This window comes from Orbicella franksi, chromosome 5 (genome assembly GCF_964199315.1).
Source record: "Orbicella franksi chromosome 5, jaOrbFran1.1, whole genome shotgun sequence".
NCBI classification, from domain to species: domain Eukaryota; kingdom Metazoa; phylum Cnidaria; class Anthozoa; order Scleractinia; family Merulinidae; genus Orbicella; species Orbicella franksi.
The window spans coordinates 5,028,978-5,055,095 of record NC_138149.1 but is presented as its reverse complement, the minus strand read 5'-3'; the positions used below and the strand labels follow the sequence as shown (position 1 = coordinate 5,055,095).

General features: G+C 38.9%; 3 protein-coding genes and 1 long non-coding RNA gene across 6 annotated transcripts; 2 read left to right on the top strand and 2 right to left on the bottom strand.

Moving 5' to 3' along the window:
- Nucleotides 1–917: 917 nt before the first annotated feature.
- LOC145486460 (uncharacterized) lies at nucleotides 918–21,543 on the bottom strand. 2 transcript variants are annotated; one of them, XM_081465134.1, is made up of 4 exons: nucleotides 21,324–21,543; nucleotides 10,988–11,072; nucleotides 9,818–9,942; nucleotides 918–1,125 (listed from the first exon to the last, which is right to left on the bottom strand). In XM_081465134.1, exons 1-4 carry the CDS (start codon nucleotides 21,468–21,470, stop codon nucleotides 1,123–1,125), a joined length of 360 nt encoding a protein of 119 aa, XP_081321260.1. In that variant the 5' UTR covers nucleotides 21,471–21,543; the 3' UTR covers nucleotides 918–1,122. The 2 variants fall into 2 exon arrangements, with proteins under 2 accessions (XP_081321260.1, XP_081321262.1); XM_081465136.1 differs by lacking the exon at nucleotides 918–1,125 and adding an exon at nucleotides 9,531–9,642.
- Nucleotides 7,209–19,915, top strand: LOC145486462 (uncharacterized). 2 transcript variants are annotated; one of them, XR_014049286.1, is made up of 4 exons: nucleotides 7,209–7,250; nucleotides 7,412–7,517; nucleotides 7,835–7,861; nucleotides 19,493–19,915. It is a non-coding gene; the product is annotated as an uncharacterized LOC145486462 (long non-coding RNA). The 2 variants fall into 2 exon arrangements; XR_014049287.1 differs by lacking the exon at nucleotides 7,209–7,250 and having other exon boundaries at nucleotides 7,390–7,517.
- LOC145486440 (uncharacterized) lies at nucleotides 13,891–15,485 on the top strand. The gene is made up of 2 exons (XM_081465113.1): nucleotides 13,891–14,141; nucleotides 14,398–15,485. Exons 1-2 carry the CDS (start codon nucleotides 13,968–13,970, stop codon nucleotides 15,475–15,477), a joined length of 1,254 nt encoding a protein of 417 aa, XP_081321239.1. The 5' UTR covers nucleotides 13,891–13,967; the 3' UTR covers nucleotides 15,478–15,485.
- Nucleotides 15,985–18,000, bottom strand: LOC145486463 (uncharacterized). The gene is made up of 2 exons (XM_081465137.1): nucleotides 17,663–18,000; nucleotides 15,985–17,253 (listed from the first exon to the last, which is right to left on the bottom strand). Exons 1-2 carry the CDS (start codon nucleotides 17,782–17,784, stop codon nucleotides 16,005–16,007), a joined length of 1,371 nt encoding a protein of 456 aa, XP_081321263.1. The 5' UTR covers nucleotides 17,785–18,000; the 3' UTR covers nucleotides 15,985–16,004.
- Nucleotides 21,544–26,118: the final 4,575 nt, after the last annotated feature.

Here is a 26,118-nt window from a genome sequence, read left to right as displayed (position 1 = left end):
TTTTTGTGTCCCCCAAGGAATCTTAAAGTTCCGATGTAGCATCCTTTTCGTATCGGTACTTTCGGGTAGTCGGAAATTTAGGGTAACGAGGGGACGCAACTTTGGAGTAGCTAAAATGTGTTCCATATTTCAGTTGATCCAACCCAATAAAATGAAATTGCTTTCAATATTGGGTAGCAGAGAACGGAAAAGGGAAATCTTGTTGAAAAGAGTTTATACTTGCATCAAAACACACGGTCACTTTGTAACAAATATAATATCATTTGGATTAAGATTGTTGTACAGTGCATCTGCCAGTGAGATTTCCATTGTTTCTTCGCAAGACAAGTCAATTTGTGTTTGAGGTCGCTATGCTTTTGAAGGGTCCGTGCCGCTTTCGCGATTGACTACCTTCGGTAAAATTGTATCGCTTGTTCCGCAGGGTTGCTCGATATTTCAGGAAATTAGCATAGGTGACGAGTGAAATTAGGAAATAATTTCACGCGCGTTTTGTCAAAATTATTAGAATTGACAAAACGCAGGTCTGAAATTATTTTCCAATTTCACGAGTATACCATTTGGATACCTTTTAATATTATGGGCGACAAATTACGCTTACAGTCGTAGTTTCGTAACTTGTTCATTGTATCGTCATGAACGAACCGGCTAGTAACGACGCCCGTGTAAAACGCTCAAAAATCCGCTCAATGCCATTCATGTCATCGCTAAAAGTTTATAAAACGACCAAACAAAATGGCTAAGGTGAAATTCAAGCGAAAATGTGCAAAGTTTAACCTATAAGATCATCTTTTAAAATCCTGTACGTCATCATGACCCTGAGACATGGGAAACGTTGCCATGGCAATTTTATAATTATACACGTGAAATTATAAATTAGCGCTAAAATTTCGCGCCAAAATTAAGGAGTAATTTGTCACCCATGATATTACTTTCCTAACTTTGGTACTTCGGTATGTAGGCGCCTTCAAGGAGAACAAAATGTCGTAAAAAAGGCAGAGCGATCGGACGAGACAGAGAAGCAACTAGCCTTAGACAGCAGTTTTCACAGGTTTAATTCAAGTCATCCCATTTCCTCTTTCATAGTACTAACAAAGAAAACTGCAAATCATTTGAGGCGGCTTCTCACTGCAGAGACAAAATAAAATAAGAGAATCAGAAAAATTAAGTTTCACTCCTTCATTATCTTGTGACACGGAGAGTATTCATTAATTTCTAATATTAATATTCAGTATTCTCGTTTCCATATCGCTACGGCGTCCTCCGCAAGAGATCTGGGAACCTAAATATTCAACTCACCATTTGACAACAAACGTCTGCCATTTCGGGGCAGGGATCGTCCGTAGGGGGCAGGCCAGAGGAACAGAATGGTCCTTCTTCACACGTAAACATACAACCAATCCGCTTCTGAAAATTGTGGTTTCCTGTAAATGCAGTTAGACAGCGTGTCTCTTGGTTTATTTGATAGATTTGGTTGAGATTCAAGTGTTGAATTTTTTTAAATTTATTTAATAATAATAATAATAATAATAATAATAATAATAATAATGCAGTTAGACAGCGTGTCTCGTGGTTTATTTGATAGATCTAGTTGAGAGTCAAGTGTTGAATTGCTAATTACTGTTATGCTTAGTTTTAAGTTACATGGAGAACTGCAATTCTTAGAAATCACCTTCAAGGAGCTACGTCACGGGGATTTCGCAGGTATTTGGTCTAAATTCTGCGGCTTTCAAACTAGCCCAATAATATGGGAGACAAACACAGCAGTTTCGTTATAAGCACACTACTGACAAATCACATATACATTATATGAATTATCAGCGAAGATCGATCTCTTTCTTCCTTTCGATGTAGCTTTTAACAGTCTTTTATCCATCTCTTCAGTGAACTTGACCGGCTCTGAGCTCACTTTTATTTCAGCTCAATTAATTTTCCGGCCTTCGTCAGCCACAGGAACGGTAAACTGTAAACAGTGCTTCAACCCTCGCTGTTTTTGACTTGTACATGTTCAGGTCGGCAATTATCTCGAATCTTCCCGTTAAGAAGTTATCCCAAATCACTTGGCATAAGTTCCCATGTTGTAGATAAGCAAATAAAGCGAGAAATATTCACGAAGATCTATGTCCTCCAGCACGCTTTCTTCACGTCTTTCATTCAACTTAAAATGTGAACAACGTGCAACGATTTTGCCGCCTTTTCATACAATCGATTCGTTTAAGTTGAAATGAAATGTCCAGATCAGTTTTTCAACGTGAGAAAAAAACCTCTCAAGTAACTTTAGTTAACTCTAAACGAACCGAAAATGTTTTTTCCTGACCTTTTGCGTAAGAAGGACTCCAAATCAAGGACAAAGGCAAACTCGTCCCCAGGCGTAATCCGTGCGTACGGGCGTACGGGCGTACGGACAGACATGACGTCATAACCAAATTTTCTCGGCTTGATGGGCTTACTAATTTCTATAGCTATGGATGCTCCGCTAGCGCGCGCCTTCGGTGCGCAACGCTAATATGTATTTATTAGAACAAAAAAATCTTACCTTCCACAAAGTCCTCGGGTGATTTATTACCCAGAACAATGCCAGTTAACAACACCAGGAAACAAAGCTTTGCCAAGATAGACATCTTCAAGAGAAATTTGTATGAAAATTAAAACAACAACTTTAATAGAGAAACGAGAATCTAATTTCAATCGTCTTATTTAGCTTGGTAGACAAAGTACAGCAAGAATGCTTCAGACTCATTACAGTCAATCCCCTTTGCGCTCTAGTCAGACAAAACCTTCATCATAAACCTGGCAAGGTATACACACCGTAAAATTTTAGAGAACGTTGTTTATGAATTAAAGTTAATGCACGAACTAAACCCTAACCACTGAAATATCACGATTAGTGTCCAACGTATAAAATGTACGGCTAATACTTAACAATTAGACCCGTAGCCCGCAAGGGCTACGGGTCAATAGCCCATTCGGCTTCGCCTCATGGGCTATTGACCCGTGGCCCTTGAGGGCGAAGGGTCTAATTGTTTTAGTATCACCCAACTAGTCGGACAGAAAAGGCAATAATAAAGTTAGCAAATGCAAGTTGAAGAAATATTTATTTGGGAATAAAACGAAAGAAAGCGTCACGCTCGATGGCGCCGATTTCGCTACTCGATGACTATTACTAATAGTCCCCTAGTAGCGTAGCCAATCAAAATGCAGGATTTGCATTAGTCCACTAGTTGGGTGATACTAAAAATGAACAGTCACATAAAGCTTGAACATTACAAATGTCCCAGCTGGCCGTACAAATTTTATTTCGTTTGCTTACAAAAAAGAATTCTGAACATTCAGTAGTGTTTTTCAGCCAGTTTAAGTCCTGGGTGGACTGTGGCACACGGCCATCGTTGAAAAGCCTTTGGTATATTTCTGATTACCAACAAAGGCCGTCTTTGATTTTGATCAAAAAGAGATACCATTAACGTTTATTAACACCAGGTCTTGATGGAATAAATGTCGGCCAGTTTCCATTGTGAACGATATGGGAAGTAAGCGTAAATGGGTAAGTGGAAAGCAAACCTTGGAAAGTTTAAATCGTCTAAATGGCATTAGGACGACTCAGCCACCTCAGAGACATCAAAATAACACAAGCGCAGGGTAAGGTAAGCTGCTCTTATTTAAATCCTTTACTGCAAGTTGAATTTAGAACTGACGATTTTCGAACCATTCAATTCGATTTCTCATACGTTCTCTTAAATGGCTCAATACGTATGGCTCAATGCGATATTGTCATGTATGTAGATCACAAACAACGTCTGGGCTGCCTATGTTTTTAGTCGGAATATTTCAGTCCGAAGCCCGCAAAAAATTATTTCATATTTGCGCGGCAATCAAAAGGTGAAGATGGAGGATTCGTACCTCGGTATGCTGCATAACGATCCTTACTCAGAATACAACTGTTACGGTTCCCAAGTTTACGTTCCAGCAGCATCTCCAGGGCCAAGTACTATTCAATTTGTACATACCTATGTAAACCGTGTGGGAGGCGCGGTGGCGTCAGGGTTAGTGCGCTCGTCCCCGGAGCGAGCGGTCCGGGTTCGAGCCCTGGCCGGGGACACCGTGTTGTGTTCTTGGGCAAGACACTTAACTCTCACAGTGCCTCTCTCCCCCCAGGAGTATAAATGGGGTACAGGCAAATTGTTGGGGAAACCTAACCTAATTGCGGGGGAATGACTTGCGATGGACTAGCATCCCGTCCAGGGGGAGTAGAAGTACTCCTTGCCGCTTCATGCTACAGAAACCGGGGATAAGCTCCGGCAACTATGATCCAGTAGGATCCAAGGCTTCATTTTTTTCCTTTTTTTTTTTTTTAGGTGAGCCGAGCATATCCATACACACATCCATACACATCCATATGCAAACCACCCGAGGCAGCCGAGTACATGTACAAGTTACATCACGACTGATCAAATTGAAAGCAGCGATCTTGAGCCAAGGTGTTTATTGCCATGTAATTGACACTTGTGGTCAACAAACATTTTGCTGTGTCTTAGTGCGCCCACGCTTGACAAATAGAAAATTTGGCAGAAACAAATTTTGTCGGGATTATCGGAAGGCCCGAACAAATTTTGTCAGCCCAGTGCGTCTGGACCCTAAACAACGCTAATGGATGCTTTATGTAACGTCACGTCTAAAGAAAAACAGAGAAAGGAGACTATGCTAGCAGGAATCGTCAAACAGTTTTCTTGAAAAGGTGTTTGCTTCCGTTTTTTTGCACTTGTGTTTAGCTATAAATATTCATTTCGGTCAATCTTCTTTGTTCTCTAGTCAGATGTGGGCAGAGTTTAAGACCACAAGAACGACAAAATTTGTGAAACTATGGTTAAATAAATTACACTTATTGCCCGGAAAAACCTTAACCACCGAAATATGGAGAAAAGTATAATCGAATAAAATAATAATGAATAATCACATGAACATAAATATCCCAGCTGGTAGACCTTGTGGTAGATGAGTTATTTTGTTTCCTCAAAAATATAGTAAATATTCAATGCGAGTATGTGCAGCCAGATTAATAATTTTCTTTGAGACGTACAGTCAACTTTCGTTATCGCGGACACGCTCAGGAGTTCGTTTAGTATCCGTGTTAGCGAGAGTCCGTAATAGCGGGGTGTGAGGAAAAAAAGTGCCTTTAACATACGTGAAATAACATAGTCTATGACAAGCTTATCAACAATGGTGAAAGTACTAAGAAGTCGTTGAGATTGGAAGATGAGGGCTTGATCTCTCCTAAAGAGTCTGGAATTGAAGGAAAAGACGCAAGATGAAGTGAAAAAGCAAAGTTGTCCAGCTACCGAACTAATTGATGCAAAAATATATATTCCGGAAGTCTTTTTGGTGTGTTTCAGAGAAACAGCGAGCAACAGACTGCAATTTTACGTTATATTATATGAGAACTTCATGGTGTCCGCTTTATCGAGAGTCAACAATAAAATGTTTCTTTTGGTTGCACCAAAAGTGTCCGTAATTCCGTAATAGCGAGAGTCCGTAACAGCGAGAGTCATTTCCAGTCAAACCTTTATAGCCGGCTTTCGCTGGAGATCTGGATTTTGTCTGTAATAGCGAGTGTCCGTAATAGCGGGGTGTCCGCAAGGCAAGATTTGACTGTACATGGAATGTTGATTGTGGCCAGTTCGATTTAAGCCGACACATATTGCTACGGTATTTCACATCAAACCGTTCCAATGTCGAACGTTACATCTTATTTCAGCACTTTGTCTCCATAGCTGTGACAAAATATTTATATTTGATGTTATAGCAGATGCTCGATATTAAGGAAACCAAACCTCCGTTTCTATGTCTGAGGGTTTCAATGGGTTTGTGGATTTTTCGGTTAACCGTTAAAATTTTAGCTTTTTTACGACTAACAGTTAGTTTTTTTAAGTTGCGGTTAACATAATTTTTAAAAATTAACTTCCGTTCTCTAAAAAAGAAATAAAAACTAATTTCCATTGCTGAAGAACATATTTAAATTCTTAGGGCCATTCTAGGATAAAAGCTAACCCGTAATACCACTTTTAATGCACAATATAACGATGATCTTCGTTGATTTAAAACAAGTGCTTTCTTTTATGTTCACTTTACCGCCAAAAACAGCGCAACGAAGGCATACTGTTCAGTATAAGACGCTTCCAAAGTATGACTGATTAACTTAACACTGGGTATAAATTATAGATGAAACCGATGTAATATTTCTCACTCTTTTAATTTTTTTTCTCAGTAAAGTAAAAATTGGCCTTGTCGAAACTAAGAAAGCAGGTCGAGAGAATGACCCTCCGGTCAGGGACATCGTCCAAATAAACTCTTGACTTAAAAACAATTAGTTTGCTTATTAATTGTTCAATATTCCTACCTTTTCCTTGGAACCTCACCGCGATGATACTTTCTTCAAGTAGTGAGTATGAACGACGAGACTCGCAATGCTTTAAAGCTTTGGTGGCAGAATGGATCACAAGAGATGATGAATCATCTTTTCTTGGTATGAAATACATCAAAAGCATTCCTACATTCCAATGTCGTTTCACTGACAACAAATCAATACTGCCATAGCGCTGTTTTATTTTCAAATCCCCCCTGGCGTGTTATACATATTTTCTAAGCTACGTCCCGAAACAAATCGATTGGATTTAGTTCCTCTGATTAGCCCCTATTCCAATTCTTTATCGTATTTTGTATTTTGTATTGAGTTTTTGTTTTGTTAGCTAGCCAAGTTCAAATATAATTTAGATGGAAGATGCCAGACTAGTCCGATGTAAACCTTTTTTAATTAGCAGTCGTGCGAGAAACACTTGTTTGTTAGCGAAGGATAATAATGAATGGCGGCATTTTGGTAAGTTTTAAAAAATGGCATTTGCGCCTCTCAAACGCATTCACAATTCATAATTTTGAACATAAAGAATAACACTAAATGACGTTACGTAATTAATAATAAGCGATTACATAACATGACGTGAAAAAACTAATCTACATTTAATCTGCACGGAAAAGGGGCACACAAATAAACTAATAAATGCAGAAACTGAACAGAACGCGGCTAGAAATATTTTGATTTAATACAAACAAAGACAAAGCAAACAAAGGCAACAAAATAGGAAAAAAATTTACTCTCGTGGGTACAACGGGGTTTTACGATATAAAGCAACCTGTTCAGAGCGATTCCACCTAGAGGTTCAGCAGGTTTTGCTGAAATAGTCAAGTGTACAGCGTGGAAAACAGTAATTCATTTTTTTGGTATCTTCTGTCTTCCAACTATCTCTTTAACAACCATCAGTTTGTTTCAAACATTAACCAAAATCGTTGTTGATGCAACTTTCAGGAGGTCTGTTAAACTTCTTGTCATTGGTAATAAATGTTATGTGTTATTATTGCATTCTAGGTTGAACATGGACCACCTCAGTTTTGTCTTCTTTTTGCTGTTAATCGTTTCTGTTACTGCTACTACCTTTGGACCTCCGATCAGTGCAAACAATCCTAATGGAGAGGTAAAGAACAAAGAATTGACTAATGTTTCTACCTTTATTGCAATCTCTGTTTGCAACCCTAGATGGCGTCTCTCTTGACATTTCCATGGCACTTTTGGTCCGTTTTACGCCATGAATGAACTTCTAATTTTAACACAAGCGTGAAAAATGTAGGGCATGAACATTAGCTTCGACAACTCGCGGCGCCTTTGACCGGCGCTTACGAAAAAAGTTTTATCTAGATTTTGAACAGTTTATATAGAGGTTGAAAAACATCTTGCATGGATTAGACGCTAAACAATGGCTTAAAGTCCTTGGATATGTTTTTCTCCATATAGGAACTAGAAGAACTTCCTGAAACCCAGGTAAAGGCAACTTTTACTGGTTGTAAAAATGAAACAAATGGCAGTTGTGAAACATTGCTGATTGTTGTTCCAACATTTGTATATATTGAAGTGGTAAATGGAATATTTCAAAGTATACCACGAGACAGCGTAGCATAGTGGCCAGTGGCCATCACAATCAATGATAACATTATAAGAGAGTGCTATCTACCGATAGCTAAACAATATTTTACCCTGAGCATCCTAAGGCGGCTTTAGCTACGTGACGAACTTGCTGCCTTAGCAAGAGAAAAACCAAGCGAAGTGAAGCAAGTGATACCCCGAAAACAGCCTATACCCAATTTCTCCTTGTCAAACAAGGACTACGTTTAGTCCTACTGTACATACTACATTTTATTTATCTCCGTAAAAACACGTGCATTGTAGCGATTCTGATGTAGGAGTACGAGGAAACCAAACCGAAAAAAATTAGTCGCTGAGAAGTTGCATTAAAAAGGGGGAAAAATCGAGGGTTACCTTGTGAGATGGGCGGGGATGCTCGTCAATTTTCGTCTTTGGGTGTCCAGGAGGATACTCTAATGTTTATGCTTATCAAAATATTCTTTAGGGTTGCACACGTGGAAATTAAAGACGGCTGCAGTGTCATTTAGATCTTTAACTTTAACTAATGTCTCGTATTTGTGTTTCCCCCAAGGAATCCTAAAGTTCCGATGTAGCATCCTTTTCGTATCGGTACTTTCGGGTAGTCGGAAATTTAGGGTAACGAGGGGACGCAACTTTGAAATAGCTAAAATGTGTTCCATATTTCAGTTGATCCAACCCAATAAAATGAAATTGCTTTCAATATTGGGTAGCAGAGAACGGAAAAGGGAAATCTTGTTGAAAAGAGTTTATACTTGCATCAAAACACACGGGTCACTTTGTAACAAATATCATATCATTTGGATTAAGATTGTTGTACAGTGCATCTGCCAGTGAGATTTCCATTGTTTCTTCGCAAAACAAGTCAATTTGTGTTTGAGGTCGCTATGCTTTTGAAGGGTCCGTGCCGCTTTCGCGATTGACTACCCTCGGTAAAATTGTATCGCTTGTTCCGCAGGGTTGCTCGATATTTCAGGAAATTAGTATAGGTGACGAGTGAAATTAGGAAATAATTTCACGCGCGTTTTGTAAAATTATTAGAATTGACAAAACGCAAGTCTGAAATGATTTTCTTATTTCACGAGTATACCATTTGGTTACCTTTTAATATTATGGGCGACAAATTACGCTTACAGTCGTAGTTTCGTAACTTGTTCATTGTATCGTCATGAACGAACCGGCTAGTAACGACGCCCGTGTAAAACGCTCAAAAATGCGCTCAATGCCATTCATGTCATCGTTAAAAGTTTATAAAACGACCAAACAAAATGGCTAAGGTGAAATTCAAGCGAAAATGTGCAAAGTTTAACCTATAAGATCATCTTTTAAAATCCAGTACGTCATCTTGACACTGAGACATGGGAAACTTTGCCATGGCAATTTTATAATTATACATGTGAAATTATAAATTAGCGCTAAAATTTCGCGCCAAAATTAAGGAGTAATTTGTCACCCATGATATTACTTTCCCAACTGCGGTACTTCGGTATGTAGGCGCCTTCAAGGAGAACAAAATGTCGTAAAAAAGGCAGAGCAATCGGACGAGACAGAGAAGCAACTAGCCTTAGACAGCAGTTTTCACAGGTTTAATTCAAGTCATCCCATTTCCTCTTTCATATTACTAACAAAGAAAACTGCAAATCACCTGAGGCGGCTTCTCACTGCAGAGACAAAATAAAAGAAGAGAATCAGAAAAATTAATTAAGTTTCACTCCTTCATTATATTGTGACACGGAGAGTATTCATTAATTTCTAATATTAATATTCAGTATTCTCGTTTCCATATCGCTACGGCGTCCTCCGCAAGAGATCTGGAAACCTAAATATTCAACTCACCATTTGACAACAAACGTCTGCCATTTCGGGGCAGGGATCGCCCGTAGGGGGCAGGCCAGAGGAACAGAATGGTCCTTCTTCACACGTAAACATACAACCAATCCGCTTCTGAAAATTGTGGTTTCCTGTGAATGCAGTTAGACAGCGTGTCTCTTGGTTTATTGGATAGATTTGGTTGAGATTCAAGTGTTGAATTTTTTAAAATTTATTTAATAATAATAAATTTAAGTGTTGAATTGCTAATTACTGTTATGCTTAGTTTTAAGTTACATGGAGAACTGCAATACTTAGAAATCACCTTCGAGGAGCTACGTCACGGGGATTTCGCAGGTATTTGGTCTAAATTCTGCGGCTTTCAAACTAGCCCAGTAATATGGGAGACAAACACAGCAGTTTTGTTATAAGCACACTACTGACAAATCACATATACATTATATGAATTATCAGCGAAGATCGATCTCTTCCTTCCTTTCGATGTAGCTTTTAACAGTCTTTTATCCATCTCTTCAGTGAACTTGACCGGCTCTGAGCTCACTTTTATTTCAGCTCAATTAATTTTCCGGCCCTCGTCAGCCACAGGAACGGTAAACTGTAAACAGTGCTTCAACCCTCGCTGTTTTTGACTTGTACATGTTCAGGTCGGCAATTATCTCGGATCTTCCCGTTAAGAAGTTATCCTAAATCACTTGGCATAAGTTCCCCTGTTGTAGATAAGCAAATAAAGCGAGAAATATTTACGAAGATCTATGTCCTCCAGCACGCTTTCTTCACGTCTTTCATTCAACTTAAATGTGAACAACGTGCAACGATTTTGCCGCCTTTTCATACAATCGATTCGTTTAAGTTGAAATGAAATGTCCAGATCAGTTTTTCAACGTGTGAAAAAAAACCTCTCAAGTAACTTTATTTCACTCTAAACGAACCGAAAATGTTCTTTCCTGACCCTTTGCGTAAGAAGGACTCCAAATCAAGGACGAAGGCAAACTCGTCCCCAGGCCTAATCCGTGCGTACGGGCGTACGGACGTACAGACAGACATGACGTCATAACCAAATTTTCTCGGCTTGATGGGCTTACTAATTTCTATAGCTATGGATGCTCCGCTAGCGCGCGCCTTCGGTTCACTCGGGAGCAACGCTAATATGTATTTATTAGAACAAAAAAATCTTACCTTCCACAAAGTCCTCAGGTAATTTATTACCCAGAACAATGCCAGTTAACAACACCAGGAAACAAAGCTTTGCCAAGATAGACATCTTCAAGAGAAATTTGCATGAAAATTAAAACAACAACTTTAATAGAGAAACGAGAATCTAATTTCAATCGTCTTATTTAGCTTGGTAGACAAAGTACAGCAAGAATGCTTTAGACTCATTACAGTCAATCCCCTTTGCGCTCTAGTCAGACAAAACCTTCATCGTTAAACCTGGCAAGGTGTACACACCGTAAAATTTTAGAGAACGTTGTTTATGAATTAAAGTTAATGCACGAACTAAACCCTAACCACTGAAATATCACGATTAGTGTCCAACGTATAAAATGTAGGGCTAATACTTAACAATTAGACCCGTAGCCCGCAAGGGCTACGGGTCAATAGCCCATTCGGCTTCGCCTCATGGGCTATTGACCCGTGGCCCTTGAGGGCGAAGGGTCTAATTGTTTTAGTATCACCCAACTAGTCGGACTGAAAAGGCAATAATAAAGTTAGCAAATGCAAGTTGAAGAAATATTTATTTGGGAATAAAACGAAAGAAAGCGTGGCGCTCGATGGCGCCGATTTCGCTACTCGATGACTATTACTAATAGTCCCCTAGTAGCGTAGCCAATCAAAATGCAGGATTTGCATTAGTCCACTAGTTGGGTGATACTAAAAATGAATAGTCACATAAAGCTTGAACATTACAAATGTCCCAGCGGGCCGTACGAATTTTATTTCGTTTGCTTACAAAAAAGAATTCTGAACATTCAGTAGTGTTTTTCAGCCAGTTTGAGTCCTGGGTGGACTGTGGCACACGGCCATCGTTGAAAAGCCTTTGGTATATTTCTGATTGCCAACAAAGGCCGTCTTTGATTTTGATCAAAAAGAGATACCATTAACGTTTATTAACACCAGGTCTTGATGGAATAAATGTCGGCCGGTTTCCATTGTGAACGATATAGGAAGTAAGCGTGAATGGGTAAGTGGAAAGCAAACCTTGGAAAGTTTAAATCGTCTAAATGGCATTAGGACGACTCAGCCACCTCAGAGACATCAAAATAACACAAGCGCAGGGTAAGGTAAGCTACTCTTATTTAAATCCTTTACTGCAAGTTGAATTTAGAACTGACGATTTTCGAACCATTCAATTCGATTTCTCATACATTCTCTTAAATGGCTCAATACGTAATGCGATATTGTCATGTATGTAGATCACAAACAACGTCTGGGCTGCCTATGTTTTTAGTCGGAATACTTCAGTCCAAAGCCCGCAAAAAATTATTTCATATTTGCGCGGCAATCAAAAGGTGAAGATGGAGGATTCGTACCTCGGTATGCTGCATAACGATCCTTACTCAGAATACAACTATTACGGTTCCCAAGTTTACGTTCCAGCAGCATCTCCAGGGCCAAGTACTATTCAATTTGTACATACCTATGTAAACCGTTTGGGAGGCGGGGTGGCCTCATGGTTAGTGCGCTCGTCCCCGGAGCGAGCGATCCGGGTTCGAGCCCTGGCCGGGAACACCGTGTTGTGTTGTTGGGCAAGACACTTAACTCTCACAGTGCCTCTCTCCCCCCAGGAGTATAAATGGGGATCCAAGGCTTCATTTTTTTCTTTTTCTTCTATGTAAGCCGACCGTATCCGTACACACATCCATACACATCCGTATGCAAACCACCCGAGTCAGCCGAGTACATGTACAAGTTACATCACGACTGATCAAATTGAAAGCAGCCATCTTGATCCAAGGTGTTTATTGCCATGTAATTGACACTTGTGGTTAACAAACATTTTGCTGTGTCTTAGTGCGCCCACGCTTGACAAATTGAAAATTTGGCAGAAACAAATTTTCTCGAGATTTTTGGAAGGGCCGAACAAATTTTGTCAGCGCAGTGCGTCCGGACCCTAAACAAAGCTAATGCATGCTTTATGTAACGTTACGTCTAAAGAAAAACAGAGAAAGGAGACTATGCTAGCAGGAATCGTCAAACAGTTTTCTTGAAAGGATGTTTGCTTCCGTTTTTTTGCGCTTGTGTTTAGCTATAAATATTCATTTCGGTCAATCTTCTTTGTTCTCTAGGCAGACGTGGGCAGAGTTTAACACCACAAGAACGACAAAATTTGTGACTATGGTTAAAACTATGGTTAAATAAGTTACACTTATTGCCCGGAAAAACCTTAACCACTGAAATATGGAGAAAAGTATAAGCGAATAAAATAATGAATAATCACATGAACATAAATGTCCCAGCTGGTAAACCTTGTGGTAGATGAGTTATTTTGTTTCCTCAAAAATATAGTAAATATTCAATGGGAGTATGTGCAGCCAGATTAATAATTTTCTTTGAGACGTACAGTCAACTTTCGTTATCGCGGACACGCTCAGGACTTCGTTTAGTATCCGTGTTAGCGAGAGTCCGTAATATCGGGGTGTGAGAAAAAAAGTGCCTTTAACATACGTGAAATAACATAGTCTATGACAAGCTTATCAACAATGGTGAAAGTACTTAGAAGTCGTTGAGACTTGAAGATGAGGGCTAGATCTCTCCTAAAGAGTCTGGAAGGAAAAGACGCAAGATGAAGTGAAAAAGCAAAGTTGTACAGCTACCGAACTAATTGATGCAAAAATATATATTCCAGAAGTCTTTTTGGTGTGTTTCAGAGAAACAGCGAGCAACAGACTGCAATTTTACGTTATGTTATATGAGAACTTCATGGTGTCCGCTTTATCAAGAGTCAAAACAATAAAATGTTTCTTTTGGTTGCACCAAAAGTGTCCGTAATTCCGTAATAGCGAGAGTCTGTAACAGCGAGAGTCATTTCCAGTCAAACCTCTATAGCTTTCGCTGGAGATCTGGATTTTGTCTGTAATAGAGTTCTAAAGCTTTGACGTCACGTTGTCATGGAAGCAGAATTTTCTGTTCTAAACAAACGCGCTCAGCGAGAAAAATGGCGTCGCTTTCAATCGCTTCGTTGATCTCTTTCTTCTTTGAAGAAAAAAAATCCATTGAGCGGGGAGAAAATCATTATAAATCGGATCATATTGAGTCATTCAGTTACCAACAGGGTGTTCTACGCGGAGAGGTCCATGCAAGCATGAAAAAAAAGGTCTACAAAATCACGGTGAGTAGAGCGATCGTTTTTAAACAGTTGCCGAAGTAATATTTGTAGATATTCAGCACGCATCCTCTTGTTTTCTCCTTAAATTTCACAATTCAGCGTTAGTCAGTTTATATTTATTTCAACTTCTACGGCTCCTTGAAACAATTAAAGCGTGTAGGCCTTTTTCGTCCGAAAATCGTAAAGCTACGATCGTCTATCAGAGAAGTTACGTTGACTTAGTTTTCTTATGTTGTACTTCTCATCTGAACCCTTTTAGATATACCTAAATGAGCAATTTGACATAAAATCCACGGAGTGTGAATGTCCAAGGGGTAAATTCAAATGCAGCCACGCAGCTGCACTTTTTATCCACGGCATTCACAACCTCAGCCGCACGGACATCGAGTGCCAATGGAGGAAGAGGAAGTCAAACAGCTCCCTGTCACTGCTGGCAGTCGAAGAAATGTTTCCCCTGCCAAAGAAGTATGTGGCGATCTCTAGAACTCCTGATGCATTAGATCGGTCTGCACTCTATGAAGACTTGAAAGAGTATGGTAGATTCACTGGTCTGTGCTGGCTTATGAGCCCTGAACCAGCACCCGAAGCCAAACTGCCCATTCCAACAATTGAAGAAATTATTTATTCAGACGAGTTTCTTCAAACCAGAGAGTCCCAACAACAGCTGGATTGCTTGGTGCGTAAAGCCAAGGTCGACGAAAGAGATATCGTCTTAGTCAGTGAAATGACTGTGGGCCAGCGAGACAACCCCACCTGGCATCTTGCAAGAAGAGGAAGACTGACTGCAAGCAATTTTGGCTCTGTTTTGCAGGCAAAAAGAGTCACTCCATCCCTTCTGAAACGACTCCTTGGGGAGTATGATTTGTCCCGAGTTAAGGCAGTACAGTGGGGGGTAAACAATGAAACAGAAGCTCTCAGAGCATTTACAAGATTAACTGGAAAGACTGTCCTGGAAACTGGAATATGGCTGGATGCTTCTGGAATTATTGGTGCCTCCCCTGATGGCCTAGTGGATGAAGATTCTGTTTTGGAAGCAAAGTGTCCCTACACGGAAAGAAACATGACAATTGAAGAGGCAGTCAACACCTCTCCCAATTTCTGCTTGGAGAAAACTGAAGGTGGCCAATATGCTTTGAAGAAAGAACATGTTTATTGGCATCAAATTCAAGGGGAGATGTACTTCTCTCGCCGGAAGTTTTGTTATTTTGTTATCTGGACAGCTAAAGATGTGGTAGTTTTAAAAATAGCAAAGGATGAAACTTGGAGTGAAAACATTCCAAAGCTTATGCAGTTTTATTTTGATCACCTCTTCCCAAAGGTTGTTGAGGGACAGTTATAACCTTACATGATTGTCATCTATAATAATATTATAAAGAATTTGGGCTTTATGTATTTCCTTGGGGTAATCCCATTAGAAAAGATTGGGAATGCTTGTCAGGCAATTGAAATTGAACCCCTAAAAGAGCACAATCTGAGGAAGTCCTGCAGTCCTGTTGTGCAAACTTATTTTTGAAAGTTCCCCCCCCCCCCCCTTCCCCGACATTACCTCAAGGTCTGAATCTTTCACTGTCTTAGTGTAGATAATTTAAAATTAAAATTTAATTTGTAATATAAACACCTGACCCACTTAAAGTGCACTTATTCATGATTATTCATTGGGTGTCATAAGGGTGGGTGAGGGTGTAAGGGTGCACTCCATATACACCAGCCAGAAGACTATTTTTAAGTTAGTGTTAACCCTCATTGTGTGGGTGAAGATATACATAATGTAAATCCACTAATGACTGCAGATTTATTTCACTCCAAATAACCAATGTATTTTACCTAGTTAATACTTAATTCCATTTCAACAATAAATATTTATTATTAATCAAATTCATAACCCTCACATCCCTCCTTGATGAGAGGAAACTGTAAATTGACTAGTGAGGCACACAGTTGAAATATGATGTCTGCATGACAACGCAAATATGAGGGTATAAAACTTAAGATCTTAAAGTGCTTAAGCCTAGCATTTGCCCGCTCAACATGAATTCTGCATTTTGCTATGGCCTTTGTTGCCCTTGCTTCACTCTCGGTGAATGCACCATTGTTTAAAAAAGGTGGTATATTTACAGAAACACCATTTGGTACAAGATCCTGTATAACAAAACCCTTGTCTGCCAGGACCATATCTCCAGCAGTTAGGTGGTTTAGCAATCCTGATTGCTGCACAATTGCCTTGTCGGATATCGACCCTGGATAAAGTTTACTTACATAAGTAATAACACCATTTGGGGCTACACCCACAATAACCTTGAAGGAATGCATTCCCCTATAGTTAGAATAGGTAGCATTTTGCTGGCTCATTAGCCCAGGTGTGGCAATCTCAATATCTGTACAGTCTATTACGACTCTACAAGAACCAAATTGACTGAAAGATGATGGGGCAGACAACTTGTTCTTATCCCTACTTGGAATTGATGTCATGAGGTCATTAAATAAAATTGAGTGCAGTACATGAATGAAGGTTGTTACAATATTTGCTATTGTGGATACACTGCAATTAAATAACTGTGCAAGGTGAAGGTTTGTATAATTTTGTCTTACTTTCATCAAGGTAATAAATATTTGGTCTTCAAAAGTAATTGATTCAACTTTCCAACCAGCAAAGTAATTGATGGCCTGTTTGAACCTGCATGTATAATTAACAACAATGTGAAAAACTTCCTTTGTTGGAAGCTCAGTCTCCATCTTTAAAACATTTTCATCAATTGCTGACACTGTGTAATGTTTTTGCAAGTAGTCATTTTTTTCTTTAAGGTCCATTAGGTCCCTTTCTGCTTGTTGCAGTTCTGCTTCCAGGATAATTTCTCTTGTTGTTGATGGTCTCTCCAAAATTTCCCCACTGTCTTCTTGACAGTCTTGTTCTTTTTCCCTTGCTGCTTTTATCATATCTTGCAGAGACTCCTTCTTTGCTGGCTCGATTTTTTTCTTCTTTTTTGGCTTTCCTTCTTCTGCAGCGAAGATTTTGTCTTGATTTCTCTTGAAAATTTCAGGACCATTGCTTTTATTTCCATCTCTGAAATGGCAACTGCAGACTCGGGCGTGTTTTCCTGGCTCTCTATCTTGTCTCCTGTAGCGGAAAGAGGATTATTTTAGCAGCATATTTTGAAAAGAAACCACCTTCATTTAAAATAAAAGAAAATGCAAATACTGTGAGCATTGGTAAACGTATAAAGCTGGATTATTAAAAGTAACTACAACCAAACCTGTGGTATCTAACATTAATTTCAAGTGAGTCGAACGTTAATTCTCCTCTTCAAGGAAAGACATTTAAAATCTGCAGAAAGGCCACCCGACAACCCATAACAAATAGTAAGCAAACTTTACGAACTTCGTAATAAATGTGAGCTTGAGCTTAGTTTCATAACAAAGATGGCGACAGTCTATCTGCATCAACGGGACTGCGTGCAAACGTACTTTTCTTATCACGTATGTATCATGATCCGGGATAAGTATTTAAACCTCTGACCTTTACTAACCTCAGTAGGCGAACCCATCTTCTGTATTCATCCAGCTTTTTCTCCTTGTTAGGGAATCCGAAAAACCGGCACGTATGGCTTTCCGAGTGGTGGTCACACTCGGGCGCGAAGCAATGCACCATTTCGATCGTTTCCTTTCAAATTCCTTTTCAGTTTTACAACTTTCATGTGAATTACAACGTCAATCGTATTCGAAGTCTCCTGGTGCTTTTCTAAACGATAATTACACCCTTGACCTCTTCAATACAAAAGCTACGAAAAGGACGCGCAATATGACAAGCGTTTGTTTAGAACAGGAATTTTTAGCGCCATGGTAACGTGACGTCACACTTTAGGACTCTATAGCGAGTGTCTGTAATAGCGGGGTGTCCGCAAGGCGAGATTTGACTGTACATGGAATGTCGATTGTGGCTAGTTCGATTTAAGCCGACATATATTGCTACGGTATTTCACATCAAATCGTTCCAATGTCGAACGTTACATCTTATTTCAGCACTTTGTCTCCATAGCTGTGACAAAATATTTATATTTGATGTTATAGCAGACGCTCGATATTAAGGAAAGCAAACCTCCGTTGTCTGAGGGTCTCAATGGGGTTGTGGATTTTTCGGTTACCCATTAAAATTTTAGCTTTTTTACGACTAACAGTTATTTTTTTTTAAGTTGCGGTTAACATAATTTGTAAAAATTAACTTCCATTCTCTAAAAAAGAAATAAAAACTAATTTCCATTGCTGAAGAACATATTTATATTCTTAGGGCCATTCTAGGATAAAAGCTATCCTGTAATACCACTTTTAATGCACAATATAACGATGATCTTTGTTGATTTAAAACAAGTGCTTTGTTTTATGTTCACTTTACCGCCAAAAACAGCGCAACGAAGGCATACTGTTCAGTATAAGACGCTTCCAAAGTATGACTTATTAACTTAACACTGGGTATAAATTATAGATGAAACCGATGTAATATTTCTCACTCTTTTGATTTTCTCTCTCAGTAAAGTAAAGATTGGCCTTGTCGAAGCTAAGAAAGCAGGTCGAGTGAATGACCTTCCGGTCAGGGACATCGTCCAAATAAACTCTTGACTTAAAAACAATTAGTTTGCTTATTGTTCAATATTCCTACCTTTTCCTTGGAACCTGATCGCGATGATACTTTCTTCAAGTAGTGAGTATGAACGACGAGACTCGCAATGCTTTAAAGCTTTGGTGGCAGAATGGATCACAAGAGATGATGAATCATCTTTTCTTGGTATGAAATACATCAAAAGCATTCCTACATTCCAATGTCGTTTCACTGACAACAAATCAATACTGCCATAGCGCTGTTTTATTTTCAAATCCCCCCTGGCGTGTTATACATATTTTCTAAGCTACGTCCCGAAACAAATCGATTGGATGTAGTTCCTTTGATTAGCCCCTATTCCAATTCTTTATTGTATTTTGTATTGAATTTTTGTTTTGTTAGCTAGCCAAGTTCAAATATAATTTAGATGGAAGATGCCAGACTAGTCCGATGTAAACCTTTTTTAATTAGCAGTCGTGCGAGAAACACCTGTTTGTTAGCGAAGGATAATAATGGATGGCGGCATTTTGGTAAGTTTTAAAAAATGGCATTTGCGCCTCTCAAACTCATTCAAAATTCATAAGGTGATAGAGCAATTGTATGCCCGCATTTAGGTCACGTGCATGCACTTTGACATCGCGGCGTGAAGAACAGTGTGTTTTGATATCCAAACACGTGTGTTTGGAAAATAATTAGAAAAATACAGAACATAAACAAACCTTTATTACTTCTTATTGTTTGCTGTTAACATTTACGTTTTCAGTACAATTCAAAAACGTTCCTGAAGGAAAGAGGCGGTTAACGACCACCGTTCTTATTCGCAACTTCTTGGACGAATTTTGTGAGCCAATGGTTTAGAGAAAGACTGTCCAGATCTCCCAACCCCTCTTCAAGACTTTGCACGCGGTGAAGGTCATAATCTTTGAACATGTTTACCGGGTCAAGTAAAGGGAAGTTTTGCTCGCGTGCTGCTGTTAAGTTCTGAAAACCTCAACCGTCCACTCGTCTTTGTACTGTGCACTTTAAGGCTTGGACTGTGCAATCAAAGAATCTTCCTCTTGCTCACTTTTTCTTCTCTTTGCCGTACCGAGTATTTATTTAGTTAAGTAAACCTCATTTTCTATGTCTGAGGGTCTCAATGGGGTGGTGGCTTTTACGATTAACGATTAAAATTTTAGCTTTTTTACGGCTAACGGTTATTTTTTTCCGTTACAGTTAAGAGAATTTTTAAAAAAATTAACTTCCATTGTTTCGGAGGCGCGGTGGCCTCATGGTTAGTGCGCTCGACTCCGGATCGAGCGGTCCGGGTTCGAGCCCTGGCCGGGGACATTGTGTTGTGTTCTTGGGCAAGACACTCAGCAGTGCCTCTCTCCACCCAGGTGTACAGATGTGTACTGGCGAACTTAATGCTTGGGAAAACCCTGCGATGGACTAGCATCCCCATCCAGTGGGGAGTAGAAATACTCCTAGTCGCTTCATGCTACAGAAACCGGGATAACTCCGGCCTGATGGGTCACTTAGGCTCGTATGCAGACTTTACCTTTTTAACTTCCATTTTTAGAAAAAAAATTTCAATTGTTGAAGAACATATTTAAGTTCTTGGTACCATTCTAGTATAAAAGCTAGCCTGTTTTATCTAAAGAAAACTGCGAAAATATTGCCTCGCGAAAATCGTCAGAAACGTTGAGTTCATGGTAGAGGGGGCTTAAAATCAAGGTGGGATGCGAGAAACGAGAAATTTTAGTGCGGGGTACAGATGTAAATTATCTTGGTGTGATTGAGATACGTTCCTTTTTGATGGCGGGAAGTGGGTTGTTTTGAAACTGAAGAGGAATGCGACATCAAAAACGGAAAGTATCGCCGCCTCAGTTAACAAGATCTTTGTTCATGGACGAACTCTTACAGTGACGACGGTGGAGTTTCTACTAAATATATTTTGGCACGCATATGTAACTGCACGAAATACAGTAAGTTGTACGAATCTTGATTATGCCATAGTGTAGTATGATTTGTCCATTTACGGTGATGAACGGCGGAGAGTCTGGAAACAGCTTGCCTTTTGCAGGGAAATTTACTAAGATCAGAACTGCTTTCCAATAAAATGAACTTTACCACTGGTATTTGCCTTTGTAATATTGACGTTTCAGCCATCTATTTATAGTTTTTTCACCCGAGTTTTGATCAACGATGAGATCAAAAGTTGTTAAAACACTTCTATAAAATAAAATTAGCGGTGTGGGTGAATCGGCGATCGGCCGCCAAGTTTGTGTATTTCACTGAGTCCGTTTTCACTTGGTATGCACAGTATCACAATGATCTTCCTTGATTTAGAACAAGTGCTTTCTTTCGTGTTCAATTTACCGCCAAAAACAGCGCAATGAACACTGGGTATAAATCATGGGGTTATTGTTACTGATGTATTATTTTCCACTGTTTTGATTTCTTTTTTCAGTAAAGTAAAAATTGGCCTTATCGAAGCTAAGAAAGCAGGTCGAGTGAGTGACTCTCCGGTGAGGGACATCGCCCAAATAAACTCTTTGTATTTCCATGAGGCCTTAAAAACAATTAGTTTTCTTATTGTACAATATTCCTACCTTTTCCTTGCAACCTGATCGCGATGATACTTTCTTTAAGTAGTGAGTATGAACGACGAGATTCGCAATGCTTAAAGCTTTGGTGGCAGTATGGATCACAAGAGATGATGAATCATCTTTACTTTTTATGAAATACATCAAAAGCATTCCTACATTCCAATGTCGTTTCACTGACAACAAATCATTACTGCCAATGGCGCTGTTTTATTTTCAAATCCCCCCTGGCCTGCTATACATATTTTTTAAGTTACGTCCCGAAACAGATCGATTGGATCTAGTTCCTTTGATTAGCCCCTATTCCAATTCCTTGTCGTATTTTGTATTGAATTTTTGTTTTGTTAGCTAGCCAAGTTCAAATATAACTTAGATGGAAGATGTTAGACTAGTCCGATGTAAACCTTTTTTAATTAGCAGTCGTGCGAGAAACACTTGTTTGTTAGCGAAGGATAATAATGAACGGCGGCATTTTGATAAGTTTTCTTAAAATGGCATTTGCGCCTCTCAAACTCATTCATGATTTGTAAACCAATAATCCAAAAACCAATTGTGTGCCCGCATACAGAACATAAACAAAGCTTTATTACTTCTCATTGTTTGCTGTTAACATTTAAGAAATAGAAAACATGTACCGTGCTTCTATCGAGTTTTATATAATAACCCAAGTAGTTCTCGCATTTTGATTGGCTCTCGCCTATGATCTATTAGAGGACAGACACACGATTGACGTCATCATTTCAAAGTTTTTCCCTCTGTGTTTTGAAATGGCGGAAAGTTTTGAGAATTTAGATAATGTTTTACATGACTGGGCAAAAGATGAAGTACAAAAAAGTCTTGTCGAGGCATTGAACAGGAATGAGAAGCATAGTCTAGCAGGAAGGAGAAAGATAAAGCCGTTTCTTTTTTAGAAAATGACTCAGAAAAAATACTCGAGCAGTCTCAATCGGCAGTCGAGCGAGACTAAACCAAACACAAAGTTAGTCTTGGTAAGCCGAGAACCATTGCTTTATCTCGAATTTAACAAACCCAATAAACAAAATGTTTATGAGATTAATTTATTTAAAACACTGAACTTTTCTCAGTCTCAAAATAATTGTTGACACAGTGATTGTCTGGAATAAAACATCAAAATCACTTCTTAAAATCAGTTAAAATAAAGACATAACCTTGCTTTCCCATGCAAATGTTCCAGTCCGTTTCAGGGCGCAACAGCAAGCAAAGTATAGCTCACTACAGCTCACGGCCAACTGTATCGCAGCTAAAAGCTGTCTCCGACACTATTTCAAACTGATTTGAGAATCAAAAACCACAGAGGACACAAATTTCCACCATCACTAACGCTCCTTTCATTCAAAACTCGAATCGAATGGCCTCCAGGTTGACCGTAACCGCAAGCTTTCCGAGCGCAGTTTTTCAACTCCTGCAATATTCGAGGCAACATCCAAGCTTTTCGGCTCACAGGGCTGCTCTGATGACAAAACCTGACTTGACTTATCCAGCATTTTCTTTAAGATTTGTAGATTTCGAAGTTCAACTCTACTTTTGCTGTAAGTTTTCATTCCACGAGAAGCGACGCTCGAGTCAAGTTTGACAGTGGCGTGATTTTCCTGGACCAATTACAATTCTTTGCTACGCATAGCAACCAATGAGATCGCTTCAATTTGTATAGACAACAGATTACGTCAAATGGCTTTTTTCGTGTTCGCCAAAGTGGGCAAAGGGCGGTTTTCGAGTTATGTTGAAAGATTTTGAAATAAGAAATAAGCTCTATCTGTAGTAGTTTGTTTCGTTATTATATAAAACAAATAGATTCCATGTTGCGGTGCGTCTGTTCAGTAATAGATCACAGAAAACGTCAAAATGTGGTAAGAACATCAGTGACACACTCGGCTATCGCCTTCTGTGCCACTTTTTTGTTCTTACCACATTTTGACGTCATCTGTGATCTATTACTGAACAGACGCACGGCAACATGGAATCTATTTGTTAAATAGAAACACGAGTGAAAGTTTGGGAGAACGAGAAATGCTGTGGCAGCTTTTTCGAGTTCTCCCAAACTTTCAAGAGTGTTTCTATAACTCGATAGAAACACGAAGAACATGTTTTCTATTTCTTTTAGAAAATACCGCGACGCAAAAAAGAAAATAAACTTGTTTACTTCGACCATCAAAATGTAAATTCTCTTTGCTCGTGCCATCATTACGTCAACAGCTCGCGCTAGTTCTGTGTTTCTATCGAGTTATAGAAACACGGTTTTAAACCAATCAGCGCGCGTATTTGCTTTGGGTTATTTTCTAAGTAGTAGTGTAACTCCTTAATTGTTCAAGCTCTCATACAATTACTTATTTATTATATGACTGAGAAAATTGCGAACGCCCGTGCATTGATTTGTAGTGCAGTGCAAATTAAGAATTAACGACAAATTAGCCTGCTTTTAGTCAATCACAATAAAGTAATTTTCTTGGTCATATAATGTCTGTAGGGTGCTAACTTGGAAATTCAGATCCAAAGAATAGTAGTATCATTCCAAATTGTGAGTTTTAAATTCAACTTTTACCACACTACCAGCAAAACCAAACACATTTGGATTGCATATCACAAATGAAGTCCTCTGGCTTCAGTTAAAGTGAGAAAAGCTTTCACGGTAATGGCGGGTAAAAAATTGCGTTTTTGCTTATTGGTTATTGAAGATGATTTCCAATTGAATTCCATTATTTTAGGAAGGATTTATTATTTATCTATAATGTTGACACCTTCAATATTGTTTCTTCCTTTCGCTGGATTAAATTTGCGCGGTTTTCACGATTGCCCACGATTCTGAGTACCCGTTTGCTAATACGGATTGTTAGTTAGCTATAAACACTGACGACTTTGTTTATAACAAATGGATAATTTTTCAGACTCGCGAAATTTACCTACTCGATTCCACTTTCGAGTAAATAGGACCTGGCGAAATAAGTAACAATGATAGGTATTTAGCCTCTGTGTCAATCTCGTTCCCAGAGTCTTGGTCATCCTCTTGACCAGCGGTCGGAAACGAGAGCTCTGGGAGCAACTATTTCAGGCCTGCACCATAGATGCAGACTGCGCAGTAAAAAAGGATGGGCAGAATTCGGTTATTTCAAAATGGTTCCTCCCAGAGCTCTCGTTTTCTGACCGCTGGTCGAGGGGAACAAAGACTTTGGGAACGAGATTGCCTCTGTGTCAAAAGTTTTGAGACAAGAGAAGCATAAATCTTGCTCACGAATAACTCATGTTGGGTTAGTGGTTTTAGCTGGCCCACTGCAGGCCATGATCAGTCAGAAGAAAATCAGTCAAGCCAAATGCAAGGTTTATTATCACATGTATTTTAATAAAAAAATATCTACTAATTAGTTTAACTCTTTTCCTGACAATGCTCTGTTCACCACTATCTATATGAAACAGTATATATAACAGTATACAACTATATAACAGTAACTTCGTTTTTGTTATTAGTAGGTGGCTAAGTATTTAAATAATTCGTAAGAAATTGAAAGGGATGCAGTTCAGGATGAGAGGTATTACATCAGAATCCGGAAAATGCGTTTGTACACTTGCTAATTAGTGAGATGCAATGAAACATTTCCATATAAACGTGTATAAAGTTACACTTTGTTTGAAGGGGATGGGGACAATTTTTGCTCACGAAAATCAAGGCATGAACCAGGCCTATAAATTACGGTCTAGAGAAGGGTCACAAATAAGTCCAATACTCTGGTTCAAGTCATACTCTAAGATTCTTTAGTAGAATTCTACTACTATACTAATGAAAGTGCTGTAATCTGATTGGCTGAGCCACTGCACACTATCATGCACACTATTTAACAATTAGATTACGAGCTCAAGATTTCTATCGCGTGATAGTTGATGAGGGCGCAACTATCACGCATAGAAATCGAAATCCTCCTCGCAGACACTTCGAAAACGCCAAGAAGCGGCCGTCAATTTGTTAACAAGGGCACACTGCTATGCCACTCATTATCTATCGATACATACATACATACATACATACATACATACATACTTTATTGGAACTCCCTTTAACAGGGCTTTTCAGTCACAATAAACTAACTATTAAAAAAAAAAACTAGAAATTAAAAAACTTGTTTACAATAACAATTTAAATTAAAAATTCAATTATTTCTTATAAAACATATTTTTAAAAAGAGTCTTCTTAAAACTATTAATTTCTTTGATATTCTTAATATTCCCAGCTAGCCCATTCCATTCCCTTGGACCTCGATAGTAAAACTCCCTTTGTCCTGTTGACAGTCTACATCGGGGAACCACAAAACTATTACATCCCCTTGTGTTCCTATTGTGGACTGCTGAACGTTTAACAAAATATTTAACTAAATAATCTGGAGCTAGACCATTTACACATTTGAATGCTAAAACCAGATCATTAAATAAAACTTTCTCTGTAACATCTAACCATCTAAGAGATCTCCGACCCTGAGAGATATGGTCAAACTTCCTTAACCGCTAATACAACTCTGGCTGCAAAGTTCTGCACCAACTGTAGTTTGTGTAGATTACGTTTAGATGTGTTCCCCCACACTGGGGAGCAATAAAACAATTTACTGAAGATGAAGCTATTTATAAGTAATAAAAGTGTTTTCTTGTCTAAGAGATGTTTTTAAACATAAAGCTGGGTTTTTAAAAAAACCCAGCTTTATCTCTACCGTCCACCCTAATCCCGGCATTACATTTTCATGTGGACGGAAAACATTTTGAAAACGGTCGCTTTTCTCTGGAGGTTCTGCTTTTTTTTTTG

What these genes read in the sequence shown, in the direction of transcription:
- LOC145486463 (XM_081465137.1), bottom strand. Translation starts at nt 17,784, where the DNA reads ATGGTGCATTGCTTCGCGCCCGAGTGTGACCACCACTCGGAAAGCCAT. An exon ending in AGATGGGTTCGCCTACTGAG is followed by an intron (nt 17,254 to 17,662) that starts GTTAGTAAAGGT and finishes TTTCCGCTACAG; the next exon opens with GAGACAAGATAGAGAGCCAG.
- LOC145486440 (XM_081465113.1), top strand. Translation starts at nt 13,968, where the DNA reads ATGGCGTCGCTTTCAATCGCTTCGTTGATCTCTTTCTTCTTTGAAGAA. An exon ending in AAAAGGTCTACAAAATCACG is followed by an intron (nt 14,142 to 14,397) that starts GTGAGTAGAGCG and finishes GAACCCTTTTAG; the next exon opens with ATATACCTAAATGAGCAATT.
- LOC145486460 (XM_081465134.1), bottom strand. Translation starts at nt 21,470, where the DNA reads ATGCTTTTGATGTATTTCATAAAAAGTAAAGATGATTCATCATCTCTT. An exon ending in GATCAGGTTGCAAGGAAAAG is followed by an intron (nt 11,073 to 21,323) that starts GTAGGAATATTG and finishes TTTCTCTTGAAG; the next exon opens with ATGTCTATCTTGGCAAAGCT. An exon ending in ACCTGAGGACTTTGTGGAAG is followed by an intron (nt 9,943 to 10,987) that starts GTAAGATTTTTT and finishes CTGCATTCACAG; the next exon opens with GAAACCACAATTTTCAGAAG.